Below are 16,489 nucleotides of genomic sequence, written 5' to 3'. Positions count from 1 at the left end.
CCATATTTAGATTAAGTAGCAGCATTTCTCCATCTCAAATGGCTTTCTGTTATGATGCTCAGATTAGATCTTGTCTGTCTTCTCTTTTGATTATACATGAAGGTCAGGCTTGCAGTTTATATTAAGGAACTGGAAGTCACTTCATTTGTCAGCAAAACAGGAAAGAGCAATAGAGACCCAATTTAAACTGCAGACCTCTGCATACTCCCTGTACACCCCATACCCCTGAGAGTCTTGTGGTCAGCCTGAAACTGCTGGTTTCAATTTTTTTTAACTGGCTTTAGCAAGTAGGGTCTTAAAAATATGAACATAACTGAGTCTGCAGACAGCCCAAGTCAGCACCAAAAGATCTGCATTTCTTCCTTCTCTGAACTAAAAAATATCACTCCCCCCCAGAGGTTAGGGTTATGACCATGTAACTGTGAAATAGGGGAGGCTGAGAGCCACTGATTGTTTTAAGTCAGCTGCAGCAAGATTAAAAATGTAATCTGCTTTGGAATGAGGAAATATATTAAAATCAGGACTACGTTACTATTCCTTCCCGTAGGGTGAAAGGATTACGTTGATTCGACGAGTGGATGAGAATTGGTATGAAGGAAGAATCTCTGGCACCAGTCGCCAAGGCATCTTCCCTGTCACTTACGTGGAGGTGCTCAAACGGCCAGTGGTCAAGAATGCCATTGACTATCCTGACCCACCAACGTCCCTCTCCCCTAACCGCAGCATGACAGCTTCACCACAGGTATTTGGACTACATGCAGCCAGTTACAGCACCTTGCAGAACAGAGGGTTGTTGCCATTGCTGTACAAGAAGCAATAGCTAAGAAAAGCTGTAGTTGACTAGTGTTTTGTGCAGTAGAAGCCATGTGCTTTCTGCAGTACGCTGCAACTGCAGGAAAAGGTGATGTTTCATTTACCAGAAGGGTTAATGAATGGGTCATTTGGGGATTTGGAGACTCAGCTTTTCATCTCTGATCTGTAGCTTGAATTCAGGCCAGGTTGAAAGGGCTACAGTTGACAGCCATCTGAATAAATTTCACTGCCAGAGATGGAATGAATTGGTGATCCACCTCCTCCTGAGTGCGTGTTTACACTTTACAGACCTCCACTGTGATGAGTGAATTTTTTATTATGACTATTAAAAAGGCATCACGGACTGTTATAGTCTGTAGGAGTCATTATGTTGATCCTAGTCAGCTTGAATCAAGCTGTATACTTACTCCTAAATGTTCCAGCTCATGACCAAGGTTTTGGGAGACAGGATCAGGAGATGAATTAACTCAGGTTTTTCGTGTAGGCCACTCTGGGATGCTCCATGAATATTAGATTCATTATAAACCATACTGCAGTTCAAACCAGAAATCAAAGTGGCAGTAGGTAGTTGTATGGGGATCCCAGAATGTTTGCCATGGAAAACGTATCAGGGAGGCAATGAGTCTCTAAACTCCATTGTTTTGCTCTCATCCTGCAAATACTCATGCTTGAAGGTCAGCATACATATCTGGGTCACGACCATGAGGTCCTGGTGCATCCCCCTTTCACCCACAGACTGAAGCAAGGTCATTCTGAGGTCAAGACTGCAAGGAACATAAGCAGAGAATTGGGACCAGGAGGAAGGGACATATGGTACAGGATGGATGGGCAAGGCTGCCATGGCTCATGCCTGGTGTCTATCTGAATCTTCCCTAAAAGGAGTGTTTTTATTCTTAGCCACCGTGTAGAAAGGAGAGACTTGTTGCTTGTTTGGGGTTCCCTGTCAAAGTGGACCTCAGCTAAGGTCTTCTGTATGAGTTTGGCAGTCTCTGCATAGCTGTGGCCTGTTTGTCACCAGCTCTCTGCAAGCTTCTCCCTTTGATGGAAGGGACCATATCTACCCTTTTTTTGTTTCCTCTGCTATTCTTTTGATTCCTCCACTAGTTAATCAGTTCTCTCTTTTACTTTTTGCCTAACTTGGCAGAGGACTGAGAAATGCTCTGATCGGTACTAATGTAGCTGATCTTACTGATATCACTGGTGGTAATAGCTAAGGGCAGAACTCAGTTGTATGTTCTGCTTTTATAAACACAGGACCTAGTTTAATCACCTAAAGACCAAATAGCCACAGCCGGCTTTTTTGATCCATTTTATCTCCACAGCTCCAGCCATGCAAGTTTCTTGAGGAGCAGGCATTGCTCATGCAATTGACTTTGTGTAGAGCCAAAAATCATTGCAGCAGTGAATTCTAACTGGGTTCACAGTGTGTGTTGCTGGGGCACTGGCTATTTGTGCCAGGCCAGTCAACTGCTGCATGCTGCCATCATGGATGGTGGCTTCAACTGCTCCCTGAGGGACTTAAGGCATATGGTATGAAGTCTAAGGTCTTCCACAAGATGTTTTTGTGTCTGAGATCCTGGCAAAGACTGGAGAAGGGTATTAAAAGCATAAATACAGACTGGACTCCATGGTTGGAGTAGCTGAGGACAGCACGTTCTCCAGCACGGTGCGCCTGTCCATGGAAAACTTATGCACCATGCTTGGTCACAGATCTGCTCCTCTCCACACTCGCTCTCTCTCCTTTTACTTTTGCTTGGTCGTTTTGTATTTTCCTTTATTATTTTTTGTTTATTTCTTTCTTTTTCTCTCCTGCTTTTGTCTCCTTCAAGTCTCCCAGCTCTGAGCTGCTCCATACACCAACTCCTCCGCCTTTGCCTTTCGCGCGCCGCACCTTGTCTCCAGAGGTGCAGGCAGTTACATCTGAGTGGATTGCTCTGACCGTGGGAGTGTCTCCTAGTACCACTCCTGCCATAACTCCTCCATTGCCTCCTCCGCCTGAAGCCTCCCTCTCTCACACTGACTATCTCTCGCCTTCTGCTGCAGCCAGCCCTTCCCCCACGGTCAGCCTCCACCATTCTCATCTCTCTGGCTCCTCAACTCCCAGGTCCATTAAATCCCCATTGCCCTCTTACTCTTCCAGACCTCAGTCCTCCACTCACAGTTTCTATCAGGCCACTCTACAAAGCGAAGAAAAGTTTGTTGGCTCCCCTTCTCCCAGCGTGAGCTACTCTAACTCCCCTCGCTGGGCAGTGGAGAGCCCCGAAAGCGTCCACGCAGAGCAGCATGACACCACTGGCAGCCAAGCCTGGCTCCAAAAGACTAGAGAGGGCAGCAGCAACCCCGAACAGGGTGCTCGTGTTGCTCCCAAGATCTCTGTCGAGCGCTGCCTGAAACCATCCCAACTAGACATGCGTGTGATCCCAGAAAAGAGACCTGTGGGTTCCTCTGAGGACAACCAGTTGTGTCAGGAGCTAATGGCTATTGTGCAGGGAGGTAAAACAGAGAAAAGAGGCATGAGGAAAGGTGATCTGGGAAAGTTTCAAAGCGGGGAAAAGAAGGTACTTCTCCTGCATGTGTGTGTGCTGCTCTGAATCGCTGATTTTAACTTGTGTGTTGAGGTCTGTGCTGCTCTGCTGGCCAGGTAGAGCCAGTGGCTGCCACATGTCATTTTCATGATCCTAAGACCTTCTTCCAGGGGTCACCAGTGGCATTCACTGAATAGAAGATCAAAAAATTTTAGAAGAGGGCTCAGGAGCAGTGTAGTTAAAATTATTTTAGAATACATAACACAGGACTGACTCAATTGGTCACATCTAATGAGATGATTGTCCCAGACAGTGGCTATTATCAAATGTGTCAGATGAAAGTACCACACAGACCTCACGCCCCTACACCTCACTGTGTAGAATACAGTCAATTCCTTGCTATTCAGAGATTTTTCCGGTGTGCAATGGATCATTTTTGGTTATAGGTTTTATTTGTTCCTCCTAAAGCCAAAGGCTGAAAAGCTTTGTAAATGTCAGCCTGGCTCCTAGAGTCACAAAAGCTGTCCCCTGTTGATCCTGGAGCCTGTGGTTTAGTGAACCTTAATCTGGGATGTGCATGACTAAGTCAGGGAAGCTTGATTGTTATCTGTGCATTGAGTGGAATTTATTACCTTTGCATTTCCAAAATTATGTGAAAGGGTCTAACCACAAATGGGAATTAGACCTAGTGATACTTTTTCCCCGGAGTTTTTAGTTATATGTAGCTGTGTGTTACAATGAGAGGCAACAAAGGGGAACCCTTCAGTAGCTTCTGCAATGTATCTTCTGCCCCCAGTCTTGGTATAGGAGATCTGCCTTACTTTGCAGCTCTCAGTTGACTTGGGGTCCATTGTGAGCTACATCCAGCCCAAACACATTACAGCATTCCTACGCTTTCTTGTATAAGAGTGGAAGTTTGGAGAGCTCAAAATCATAGCATGATAAATGCTGCCTTGGATGTACTGCAATAGCTTCCATGACATACCCCATCTAGGCAACGTTAAATTATGAGGAACTGGGGTTTCTAAGATGACATATTTCACACTGGGAAATCTTACGACAAATTGTTTGATTTCTGCTTGAATCATAACCAGAAGTGTACTGAAAGCTGTATAAAGACTGTGCTGTTTACCATCTGGATGTATTTTTAGTAGCATTTTTTACAGGCATAACCTGCATGTTTAAAACAGAATTAGGCGGTCAGCTGAGACATACCAACTAGAAACTGCACTTGCCCTTGCATGGAGTTACGTTTGCTGTGTGTGCATCAAATTTACTGAATAGTAGATGCTCTTATCACTAGCAGTAATTGTGATAAGAGAGTGTGTGCCAAGCTGACCAACTTTTCTTTTCTTCAAAAGACTGCAGACTCAAAAGCATTCTCTTCATCTGCTCCTCTTTCTTCCTCTGCCCTCTCTTCCTCTACTGTCACAACACAGCCACCTCCCAGACTTACACGCAGAGTCAATAAGCCACAGGTAATCATCTTTGCTGATTACTCTTCCATTACTTCGAGTTGTTTCCATGCCATGCCATTGTTTTGTCATATGCTTGTTTAGCCATTCACTGGTTCCACAGGTGAGATATTTCTCCTGTCATTTAATTCAGAATTTGTATTTTTTTAAAAAATAATTTAAAATTGTTTCCAGGCTGTGCAGAAGGGCAGGTATTGGCAAAATCTTCAGCTGGTGCAAATCCACATCGTTCAAGTATGGGTTTCTGCCAGTTTTTACCAGCTGAGGATCTGATTTTTCTGTTCCTCCAAAGGATTAACCCAGAGCTTATTTAGTTCTGACCTTGAGTTCCTATAGCTCAGTTGCATTATAAAGCAGTATCAATGGCCTTGTTAGCAGGAATGATGTAGCATGAGATACTTTAGTTCAGGTTTTGTTTAACTAGATCAGGATTCAGGGTTTCAGTGTTTCAGAGCTGGGGGTAAGGCATACACAACTTGGTATACACAATGTCAGGGACCTGTTCCAGCCTTCTCCAGTAGGATTCAGAGGTTCTCAGCTCTACTACTGAGAGCGACAAACGTCTTTAGAAAGGGATGCGGTAGGGTCTGTGCACCATAACCAACTTGGCCTCAGTACTATGTGGCCGGGATGTCCAGGGACAGGGAACAAGCAGTGCTCCCAGCTGCTGGTGTCTCATCAGTCCTTCCAGGCAGCTTCCACAAGATGGCAATATTTGAAACAGAAAGCTCACAATTAGCAAAAACTGGACTGAGTTTGTAGTGATGGGTATTGGGGAAACAATCTTTGGCTTGATCCGTGAACCAGGCAGGCTGTCCATGCAGGATGAGTGTGGGAAGTAGTTGCCAATGTTACATACTTTCTTGATCAGTTTATGAAAGTGAGATACAGCTTTAACCCTGAAATTTTCTTGTTACCTTTACTCACTTCATTCCCCTCTGATTACACAACTTTTTACTGAACAACCACCTCCTGCTTCCTTTTCAGTTTCAATATCTGAGTCCAGTAGGATACATTTTCTGCTTCATGTTAAAAATCCATAGAAATTTTCTGTGTTGGCCTTTCTCCTGACCTCTGATCTGCTTGGTCCTGCTGGTGCTTGCACTGGATGTATGCAATTCGAAAGAGCAGGAATGAATAGCCTCATTTAGGGAAAGATGTTTCTCCTGAGTGCTGACTAGCATACAGTTCTATTTTGGGTGTTGCACCTGGTTGTAATAGAACCCTATGGCCTTTCTTTGGAGTCGAAGTCAAGCCAAAATTTATGTTTTATATGCCTTGACAATCAGAGCATTGTCGGTGTCAAGTTAAAACTGCGTGTGACGTTATCAGTAGTCTTGACCTTCTTTCCAGCTCTTGCTCTACAGTTGTTTAGGGAGCACGAGCAGTATTTATAATGTGAAAATGACTTCTCATTATCTGCGTGACCCATACAGAGGCTGGTGGCTTCAGCAGAAATGCAGGTAATACCCTGGAGGCCTTTTCAAAAATTTGTTCTCTTTTCATTGATTTTAATCAAATGAGAAAAGCACTTAGTAGACATGGAAATGAGATATTACAGTTGGGTTTTGTTTCCATTACTGTCCATCCCTCGTGTTTGAGGTATTTTACCATTTTGAATTTTAGTTTTCTTTCTCATCATAGAGAACCTCCCCAGCTATGAAATTCTGACCCAGGGTTTTTGCAGGTTTAAGACCTCTTTGGTAAAGGGCTGGTGTAAAGACTCTGTTCTTGTCTGCTCTGTTAAGTAATAGTATAAAGTGCAGAGGCTCTTTTAGCTATTCTGAAGTTATTTCCTTTTGTTTATTTTCACCGTCCAGTCTAAAAAGAAAAAATAATGACCCCACATCATGTGAAAGATATTTCAATTATAATTTACAGATAATTTGTTTCAATAGTCTAGTAAAACGTGATATTAAGCAGTAATCAAATCTGTCAAATTAATTTATTTTCGGGGACCCTCGGGAATTTTCTAGTTTAATTCCTGGTTTACTCGGAGGTCTTGTTAGCACAGTGTGACAGTCAGCAGTGGTGCTAGAGAGTATGTGAGCAGTGCAGCAGTTTGACTGTGGGGCCAGACAGTGGCTGTGGGGTGGGGAAGGCAGGAGTGGCTGGATGAGGGTCCCCGTATTGCTCGGCAGTGTGAGGGATGTCGGAGGGTGGTTGTCTGCTCCTTTCCACCAGTACGAAACCACGCAGGCAGAGTGGTGAGTAATTTCACCTGCTTTGTGCTGGTAGAGAGGAAAGCATATGAGGAGGATGCTCAGAGCCCATGCTCCCTAGCACACACCAGCTACACTTACTTAGCATATTCATGAGGTAGCACCATCTCCAAGGCAAGCTTTAATCCCCTGCAGTGGTTTTCTGCTGCTTCACCGATTCAGCTTGGTGGCGTTTCTGCCCAGCGTGCTTATTGCCCAAGACAGAACTGCACACCCTGCAGCAGGCATTGCTCCCTGGGGGAGATGCCTTTTTCTGCTGTAGACACAGCCTTCAGCTTCTGATCCAGGGGCCGGAGAGTCTTTCCATTGATTTTGACAGCCTTTAGATCAGGCTGCTCCACACCTCAGCCTTTTCAGTTTCCTTTGTGAGAGCTCTTTGGCCAGCTTTCCCCTCGTTTTCACCAGAGTTGGGGCTTGGTGTGTGTGGAGGTTTTCCTCTTTTCTTTCAGCTGGTCTGGGAAGTCCTCCCTGATCATGGTTCTCAATTCACGTGTGAGAGCATCACTGCTCATGTGCGCCCTTCTCTGAGGGGGTACCAATTTGTCTGTCTGTCTGTCTTATCTGTCTGTTAGTCTGTTCTGCTTAGCTTTCTCTTTGCTCAGGTAGTCCATTAACTCCCTCCAGAAGGGGATGGAAGAAGACACATAATCAAAAGCTGCAGTGGATAGACATGCTAATGATGCTTGACTTTGCTAGGAGCAGGGAGAGGACTATTGAGTAGCCCCAGCATCTTTCTTCCTAACAGTTATAACCTGCATCAGGGATTTACTGGGCCCTTAACATAAAACCTTTTTCTGGTATTCTTACAAACCTGTGGTGCTCTTTAGATCCATCCTCAAGCTCCGTGTGAGGTGGAAACAGTGGCCAGGTGTGCTTCAGGACTGACTGCACTGAATATTTGTATAGTCTGTAGATGTGGTGACATAGACACTTAAGCACCTGCTTAAGTTTATTCACTTAGTCTTAACAAAGCGAGTAGTGTGACTGAGGGGGTAGGATTTGAGTTGTCCTCACAGGTGGTGAATACTTGGTCACTTGTAGGACCCTCAGTTTACCTCCAGCAGCCACAGGGCTGGCTCAGCTCAGTGTTTTGGGGGAACCTTAGTGTTTTATACTTTGGAGCTATGCCTCACACTCGCTGATTCCTCGGCCACCTCTGGCACATGCAGCCACCACTGTAGGTAGTACGTGTGCTTTTTGAACCCATGTTCGAAGAGAATTTGGACTTATAACACATTTGCTTTTTTTTCTTTATTGTCTTCTCTCCCTGCAAAAATAATGTAGGGGGTTTTTTTCTTAAAAAAAAAAAAAAAGCTGTCTAGGCCACACTATCAGGGTCACTTGTTTGAAGCAGTAGGGTGGTACATTTACAGCCTAAAATGATAGTATCTGATCTGGTCAGTTTTTCATCCTGTTTGGCTAATACTGCATAGATGCTGACTTCGGGGTGTTTAATCACCTCACTGTAGGGCTCTGCTGTAGCCCCGGGAGTTAGTGCAAAGACACCTGCTGCTTTGGAGCTGCCTGGATCTCTGGAGCAGAGGCCAGAGGGGATCCACTTAGTTGTGTGTCTTGTCGGGAACTGGGGGCTGCTAGGAGGCCGGGGGACTGCTCGGCCTCTGCCCCTGCCCAGCTGCCTCATGGAATCCACATGAGGATCCTGCCAGGAAAGGGGATGTTGCCAAGTTTCTGATGCTGGGTATGCGGCACCTCTGGGTATTACACATACAAGCCTGCACCATGGATCATTCAGAGGTAGTGTCAATTTTTTAGTTTTCAAATAACTAATTTAATTCACAGTTATTAATGCTTTTTGGAGGAAAAGCTGGTCAGGGAGGTCACAAGTAATCAATGAGAAATGGACCATGTGGTCATAGGAGCTCATGGAGGAATTTCAGCAGTCAATTTATTAGTACAGAGCAGAGAAGCACTTTCCTGAATTAAAAAAAATAAAACAACACATTCTTACATCTGCCTCTCACCTCATCCTGGAAATTGGTTTTCTGAGTTACCTGACCCACCTTAATTAGCTCTGATCTCATCTGATTTGATGCACTATATCCAGTTGGTCTGCACAATATTAATTTTAAATTTCTAATTATTCCATTTGCTTCTCAGGGCTGATGATAAACAGACAGGAATAACTTCTAGAAACCCTGTGACAATTTCAGACTCCACAGTAAATTCTTTGAATGCGAATTCCACTACAATTAGCCCATCCAACTTACACTTAATTTTCTCTCTATAGAAATACACCTGGTAACAGAGCAATGTTTCTTAGGGCAGTGATCTCAGATTCTAGCCCCAGACAGTACAGCCAACTACAAAGGAATTGCTGTGAGGTTAGCTTGGCCTACAGTGGGTCACAGTCCTTGAGAAAAGAGATGTTTTGCTTTAATGCAATGATAGGCACAGCTTCAGAAGTCCAAGATGTGGTTCAAAAGAGCTTTGAGAACAGGAATTAGACAGGGATGATCTCATCACCTTGCACTTCTCCAAACTCTTTGAGCATGCTTGGGCTGAAGGTGTCACAAACCTCTTTATCCTCTGCTTCTGCTCTGTCTCAGGATGCGATGAGAAAGCAAGCCTTTTACTGAAAGACATTGTTGAAGTGAATAAAAAGGAGGAGGGAAAGCATAAAAATTGAGGCCTTTGAAATCTGGGTTGAAAATTGTGTTGAACAATCACAGAGGATGGCAATGATCTGTCTTACCCAATCCACTTTATCAAGCAGTCCTGCAGGCAGTATAAATAACCCGACACTAGTTCAGACACCCCATTTGCTCACATCATGTCCCTTGCTTTCAGTAAATGTTTGAATATACTAAACCAGGCACTGGATACCTATGTGACTTTCTCAGTGACCTTCACCTCCCTCATAAAACCTCCAACCCCAAACACCCTGCTTTTCCTTGCTGTGCCCTGGGACACACAAGTCCCTGTGAGGAGTTGTGACCGGAGAGAGGCAGAGCAGAGTCCAGAAGCTTCACAGGTGGTGGTGGTTGGAGCTGGGTTTCCAGTCAGGGCCTCCTCTGACCTGAAGCTCTGCCTTGCGGTGGGAATTAACAGAGCAGCTCAGATCCTTGCTTGGTACAAGCTAGAGTGATTTTGATGGGGCTATGCGGCATTGTGCCTTCTGAGGACCGACCTGAGCTGGTCTTTTTTAAGAAGCAAGCGAGTTACCGTTCTCTCCTGTGTCAGGGTCATTGAGGACTTTTCTAAAAACAGCAGCAGATTCCTCTCAGCATGCTTTTGGCCTTTCAAGTTTGATGCTCTCAAGTATGTTCTTCTGTCCTTGTTTTTTTCCCTCCCCTACAGTAATGCAGTATGACACTATGTACCATTTCTGGTTGTAGCAGAGTCCATAACCCTCCACTCTGATTCCCTGCTCCGAGCTTCTCTTTCGCTGTCGCCTTTCTCTTTGCGGCATTCTGTGTGCCGCAGTGCAGTTGCATTACTGTAGCCTTAATGTCTCGTGTGTAAATGAAAGACCCTGTTGTCCAAGAAGTGTGGTGTTGGGGTGGGGAGGGGAAGAGTTGTTAATTTCCTTTTGTTGTCTGCACTCCATTTTTATTTTTTTAAAAATTCTGACCAATATAACATCTGCTAAAATGTCTTCCTTATCATTTGCTTGGTGATCACACAGCCTTCCCACCATTCATTGAGAGCTGGACCAGATCTCACAGAGTCTGAAAAGAGCTATGTGGTAAGGCCACTGTTTAAATCAGATGTGTAGTCCTAGACTCTCTTCACCTAGACAGTAACACCTCAGTAGAGATAAAATGCCAGCACTATTTTTAGCTGCAAAGTAGGTATGTATTTATCTACTTGGATATATTGTTTTGTTTGCAACATAAAAAGGGAATTTAGCAATTAGAAAAACTCTCATAGCCAATGAGAAGCTGGGCTAATTGTGCTGCCAGTCTCTGGGTATAAGATAAATGAAGCAAAATGCATGAACGGAGTGCCCAGCCTTGCATTCTTGAACTGACTTTATAGCATTTGTAACGGTGCCACTGCATAACTAATTGAAACCTCTTGTGCTGCTGCTTTTAAAAATAGATGTATATGTATTTGTTACAAATCTTCAAACTAAATGCCAAATTCTTCTGTATCTTGCCTGTTTTTCCATGCTTACACCTGGATCCCTTCTGCACTCCACTACCTGGATATTTACCTGGATCTACAACTCTTTTTTTTTTTTTTTTTTTTTTTTTTTTTTTTACTGGACTTATGTGCTGCATCTGGAATGTCCCATCTCTTCTTGTCTATATTTTCCCCTCCCTCCCCCCTGTTGACTGTCCTTTGGTTGTTCTTGGATGTCAATGCTGCCTACCACACAGGAAGCTGTTTGCAATGAGATCATAAACATTGCAGAAAAGTCTGTTCATTACTGCAGTACTATTTCTCAGCCTCTTGACTCTCGCCACAAGGTGACCTCTAATGACCATAAACCATCTCTCATCATTTCTCAGCAACCTCAAGCACAGCAGCAAGGAGCCAGCCCTGACAGAAGTCAAACACCACGAGACATGTAAGTCCTTTTGAATCCCATTTCTTCCAGGGGCCTTGTCTCTGAGTGGTGGTGAAGATGGGGAGGTGTGAAAGCTTCAGCATTTCAGGAGATGAATTAGAATTATGGGAAATCTTTTCTTTAAAGAGCAAAAATAGCCACATACCATCATAATGTGTAGTTTAAAACTGGAACCTTTGTGTCTGTATAGCACCTGAAACAATGATCTTATGATACAGGACTGGGTCTCCTTTGGGCACTTGATTCATGCTGGTTATAGAGACTATCTCAATGTCTTTGTATCTTGAAGATGGAGACAAGTCAACGTCCCCTGGCTACACCTGGCCTGTATGGCATGGGTCAATGTGTTCACCCCTGTTCTTAGCTTCTCACAGTACACTGAGCTGTCCCAACACCAATGCCAGCTGGTGTGTTGTTGACCAGTTCCGCAGATTAATTGATGGCTGAATGATCTGAGTGAGACACCAAGGCTGAGATTTTTCAAAGCTGTCTGGTGGGGTTTAAAGCTAGGGCTGCCATTAAGCTTGGTGGGGCCTTTCACTGATGTTTTTAGGAACAGTAGCCTGCACCATGTGCTGGGGACTGAAGTTCCTTGGCAGTTGGCTCCTGAAAGGAGCTTTTGCTTTCCTCTGCCCCTTTATGCAGAATGGAAAGTCCCTTATCAGCTCTGTTTTCACTCCCCACCAGCCAGGGGATCCAAGACTCACCAAATTTGCCCAGAGATTGTTTCCACTCCATAAGGTTCCTTTCTGATAAATACAGAGTACCTCTGGTGCAAGTGGTATCTCAGGGCAGGATTCAACCTTAGGTTTTGTTTGCACTGTTCCTCCTCAGCCATGATTTATCCAGCAACCTTAGTGCAGTAGAGTAGACAGTATCTTTTTCTAAAGTCCTTCACTGCCATTTGATCATTCATGGACCTGCCTGCATGCTTGGGCAAGGCAACAGATGTCTCCGCCTAGGAATGAGCGTTTCCAGGCTTTGGCTTGCATTCAATAGGGTGTCTGCACTTGTATACTCTTTAGGTGCTACACGTTAGGAAGGCTCTGGTTGTTACAGTCTATGGAGACAACTACATGGCAAAAAGGAAACAGAAGCTTTCCGCATATCCCACACAGTGCAGGCATGACACTTTTTACTGCCATGGCCTTGTGACAACAGCCAATTTAATGCAATTGGCTTCCATCTCTCAGATGGAAAACACAGGTCCAGACTGCACTGAACAAAATATAGTAGGAATTAGAAAGGGGAAGGGAGATGTCTCCTCCTGAAGGGATGTCAGGGAATTACAATGTCTAATGTGCAATATCTTTCTGGTTTTAGAGTTAGTTACCAAGCCCTCTACAGCTACACTCCTCAGAACGATGATGAGCTGGAACTGAGGGACGGTGACATTGTCGATGTCATGGAAAAGTGTGATGATGGCTGGTTTGTGGGTGAGTGTGACACTTGCCTGTCAGCAGAGCTTTTTGAGATGCAGATGGGCAATTTTGCAGAGCATGTGAAAGTTGCTTTCGCTTGCAGGGTCAAAACAGTGAAAAAAATCAACTCAACTTTCTTCACAATTTCTCATCTTTCCCACCTAGAAAATTAAAATTACAGTGCAAAGTGGTAGAGCTTTGTTTTCCTTGCTAGGTCTGTAGTTTTTCCTTTTTTCTCTTCTTAATTTCCCAGTTCCCCTCTTCCTCCTGATCCGTCTTGCTCACACAGATGGCAGAGCAACAGAGGGAACCAAGAAAAACTGGATTTCTGTAGCTTTTCCAAAGCTGAGTGAGCCATGGCAAGTTGCAGAAAGTGGCAAGTGGGGGACCAAGGGAACACATGGATGGGAGTTGCAGTCCCTGAAAATCCAGCCTCATCTGTAGGTGTATGTTTAGCAAAATCTAACCCTTTACCTTCAAAGAATGCAAGTCTGGACAGTGTTCTTCATCTCAACACTGCAAATCTAGGCTTGTTATCTCTTCTTATGAGAGATTACCTCATTTACACTGATAGGAGTTTGGCTCCTAGCCTATAGGCTCAGGAACTTTCACCAGCACCTTAGTAATTATTAAAAGGGAAGACCAAAGATGATTAGTAGGAGAAATAGTTGTGATCTCATCTATACCAAAAGGCTCTTTGACCAGGACTCCTATTTAGTTTTAGAAAGCAATGCCTGCAGGCAGAAGAGTCTGCCATCTCTACCTTTTTAAACCCCTAAGCCTTCCTTACATGCCTCTATCTTACTCTGGCTTCCTTGTGTTTTATTTTGTGACAGGTACATCCAGGAGAACAAGGCAATTCGGAACCTTCCCAGGCAATTACGTGAAGCTTCTGTACCTGTAAAATAACAGCGATCCCATCATGACCGTGATGGGGTTGTTTTCCAGATGGTGTTTTTAAACAGTGAAGAAACAGACAATTTATGAATGTAATAGACAAGAGATGAGACATGTTAGGAGGATGTGGTTATGTGGTACAGTACTGAGTTGAATGTGTAACCCTGCTTCTACTGATTCAGGGTGTGATTTGTTTGCTGAAGAAGAGACAGTTTCTAGTTTACAGTGCTGCCTTTGTGTATTCCTCTCCCCTCCCCAGCAAGAGTTCTGGTGATAATCTTAATTTGTATGGAGTACTTACCTCTGAGAAGGCTTCAGGGAAGCACACGGTATAGGTTTTGTTTGTGTGTTGAGATAGTGTAGTGCTTTGGGGCAGTATGCAGCCTTGCTGCTGCTGCCTTTCACTGGCAAGGTTCGGGGAGGCCAGGCTTTCTTCCCGGTTTCTGCCTCCTTGAAGACTCACTTTGCTCTGCCTTCCACTTCCATAGAAAACCCTTCCTTCATGTCACGCACCTTAAGACCCAGCAGAGGCAGAGGACAGCTGATATGGTTAAACTGCAGACCTCTGTGTAGAAAAGGAGTTTGGGACTGGTGGTTTAATCCAGAGTTCAGTCAAAGCATAATGCTATCGTGCAAAAATCCCAAACCTTTTAATAACGTATTGCCTATCTCTGCAGGGTTTTTCTTCTTTTGTGCAGGGGGTGTGTGTGTGTGAGTGTACTGAGTGCATCAAAACAAACCGAGTCCTATTTTTTAAAGAGAAATCAGCCTGGCTTTGACATTTATCTGCACAAAGGACAGAACCAATAAACAGAACATCTGTGAGAGCAAATGCTGTTTGAGTCCTATGGCCGTTCACTTTCTCTGCTTCATCTGCTCTGTTGCTGGCCGTAAAGGATCACACACCTTTCAAATCATACTCTTTGGGATGAAGACTTTGCTTCTTTCCCAGCATTAAATCTTAGAAGCTCTGATAAATCTGAGCAACATGTTGATGAGGGTGCCTTTTTTTTTTTTTTTTTTGTCTTTTTGGTTACAGTGTCAATGGTAGGTTTCAAATAAATACATGCATTTTGGCTGCCTCTTAGTCATATAAAAAAGTCTAATCAATTTGGAAAGCTGTTTCCAGCAGTTATTACCAGTTATAGATTCCTATTCCCTTGAGGAAAAAAAACAAAAAACAAAAAACAAAAAACCACAAACATGTCTTGGCTGTATGCTTGCCTGTAAATCCACTATGAATACTCTTTTGATAGACATTTTGTTATGAAGAAAAAGCATAAACAAAACCGGTTCTATCAGATTCTGCTTCCTACAGTTACCATACAAATAGCAAAGGGTTAGATTGCTATTTTGTCATAAGCCGTATTTAATAATATAAAATGCCTATTTTTATGCTGATGCTTTTATACAGATTTATTAAGAGTAACTGCAACTAACTGTTAGCACGACTTGCAATGTTTTGATAAACTAGCCATGCTCCTGGGTTTGAAATCAAGTAGGCTTGTCTTCCGTCTAGGTGAGCGGAAGAGAAGACTCAGTGTCTCAGAAGTTTGACTGTAAATATGTATATTTAACTTTGTACAGACAATGTACTTACCTTGTATAGAAAAATAATTTAAACACATTGAGTGAAGGGAGGAAAAAAAAAAGGCAGTTGTGAAAGGTTAGGATTTCTTCCACTTTTATTTAAATGATGGAATTCCATGTATGTTCACATAAAGAGTTTTAGCACAAAATATACATTATGAAAGGGTTTCAGATATGACACAAAACACCACTGTTTCTTTTCTGCAGGAGATACCTTTAATCCTGTATCTTATTTATGAGTTGTTTTATTGCTTTGGGTTTGCCCTCCAGTTATTTGCAGCAATATTTAGGCCTGTTGCTAGCATTGGATAACACCAAATTAATCTATCCAGCAAAGTAACATGATGATACTGACTGTATATAACATACTCATTTAAAGGTTTATTTTTTGTTCTTGCTCTTGCCATTTTAAGTTACACACACACACACACACACACACAAACCGCAACTTATTTTTGTGTTGATTTTCTGTTTCTTATTGCAGTGGATTACTATTTGACAATTAATAAATGGAATTACTGAATTACTGTTGTGTTCTTGTACAAATTATTAAATAAAGTCTATTCTCGCTGTTCCCGTAGCAATGCACTTTTGTACTAATGCCCATCTGTGGCTCTTTGGTTGTCTCCATACTGAGCAGGAAGTGTCCACCGTGAGTTTTCCAAGTGTCCTGCACCTGAGGATCCACCTCATGACTTGGCCTGAGCTCACGCATTCTCCCTCCTGAGCCATAGGCAGGCTGTGACTTTTTCTCAAAGAAACCAAGGTATAAAAGCAGAGAAAAAGCTGGTTTACATCCAGATCTCACTGTAACATGGGGTCAGGGTGCAGTTGGTGTGGCATTCGTGCAGACCTGGGAGTACAGAAGCACACCTCAGTCCACCGTTTTACAAAGGGTCTTTGTGATTCTCAGATGAGAAGACCACACAGGTTAAATAGGACAAAAAACTCCAAATGCCAACCTCTGTGGGAAGGGATGTCAGTTGATGTTGGGTTTACACGTGCCTTTTTA

At 43.5% G+C, this 16,489-nt stretch overlaps 1 protein-coding gene across 50 annotated transcripts in view; it reads left to right on the top strand.

Moving 5' to 3' along the window:
* SORBS1 (sorbin and SH3 domain containing 1) overlaps window positions 1-16,049 on the top strand; it is a 222,697-nt gene extending 206,648 nt beyond the window's left edge. For 28 of the 50 annotated variants that reach the window (XM_042800025.1, XM_042800162.1, XM_042799943.1 and 25 more), the window contains 6 exons: window positions 548-742; window positions 4,700-4,816; window positions 10,682-10,741; window positions 11,511-11,569; window positions 12,893-13,005; window positions 13,827-16,049. In XM_042800025.1, coding sequence (XP_042655959.1) covers window positions 548-742; window positions 4,700-4,816; window positions 10,682-10,741; window positions 11,511-11,569; window positions 12,893-13,005; window positions 13,827-13,894 — 612 coding nt within the window. In that variant the 3' untranslated portion in view covers window positions 13,895-16,049. The remainder of the gene's footprint in view (window positions 1-547; window positions 743-4,699; window positions 4,817-10,681; window positions 10,742-11,510; window positions 11,570-12,892; window positions 13,006-13,826) is intronic. The other 22 variants (XM_032982117.2, XM_032982108.2, XM_032982107.2 and 19 more) reach the window with 5 other exon arrangements.
* Window positions 16,050-16,489: the final 440 nt, after the last annotated feature.

Source organism: Tyto alba, unplaced genomic scaffold (assembly GCF_018691265.1).
Source record: "Tyto alba isolate M040663 unplaced genomic scaffold, T.alba_DEE_v4.0 Super-Scaffold_1, whole genome shotgun sequence".
In the NCBI taxonomy this organism is placed as follows: domain Eukaryota; kingdom Metazoa; phylum Chordata; class Aves; order Strigiformes; family Tytonidae; genus Tyto; species Tyto alba.
Note: the sequence above shows the minus strand (reverse complement) of the source record. Positions and strands in the feature narration are given on the sequence as shown.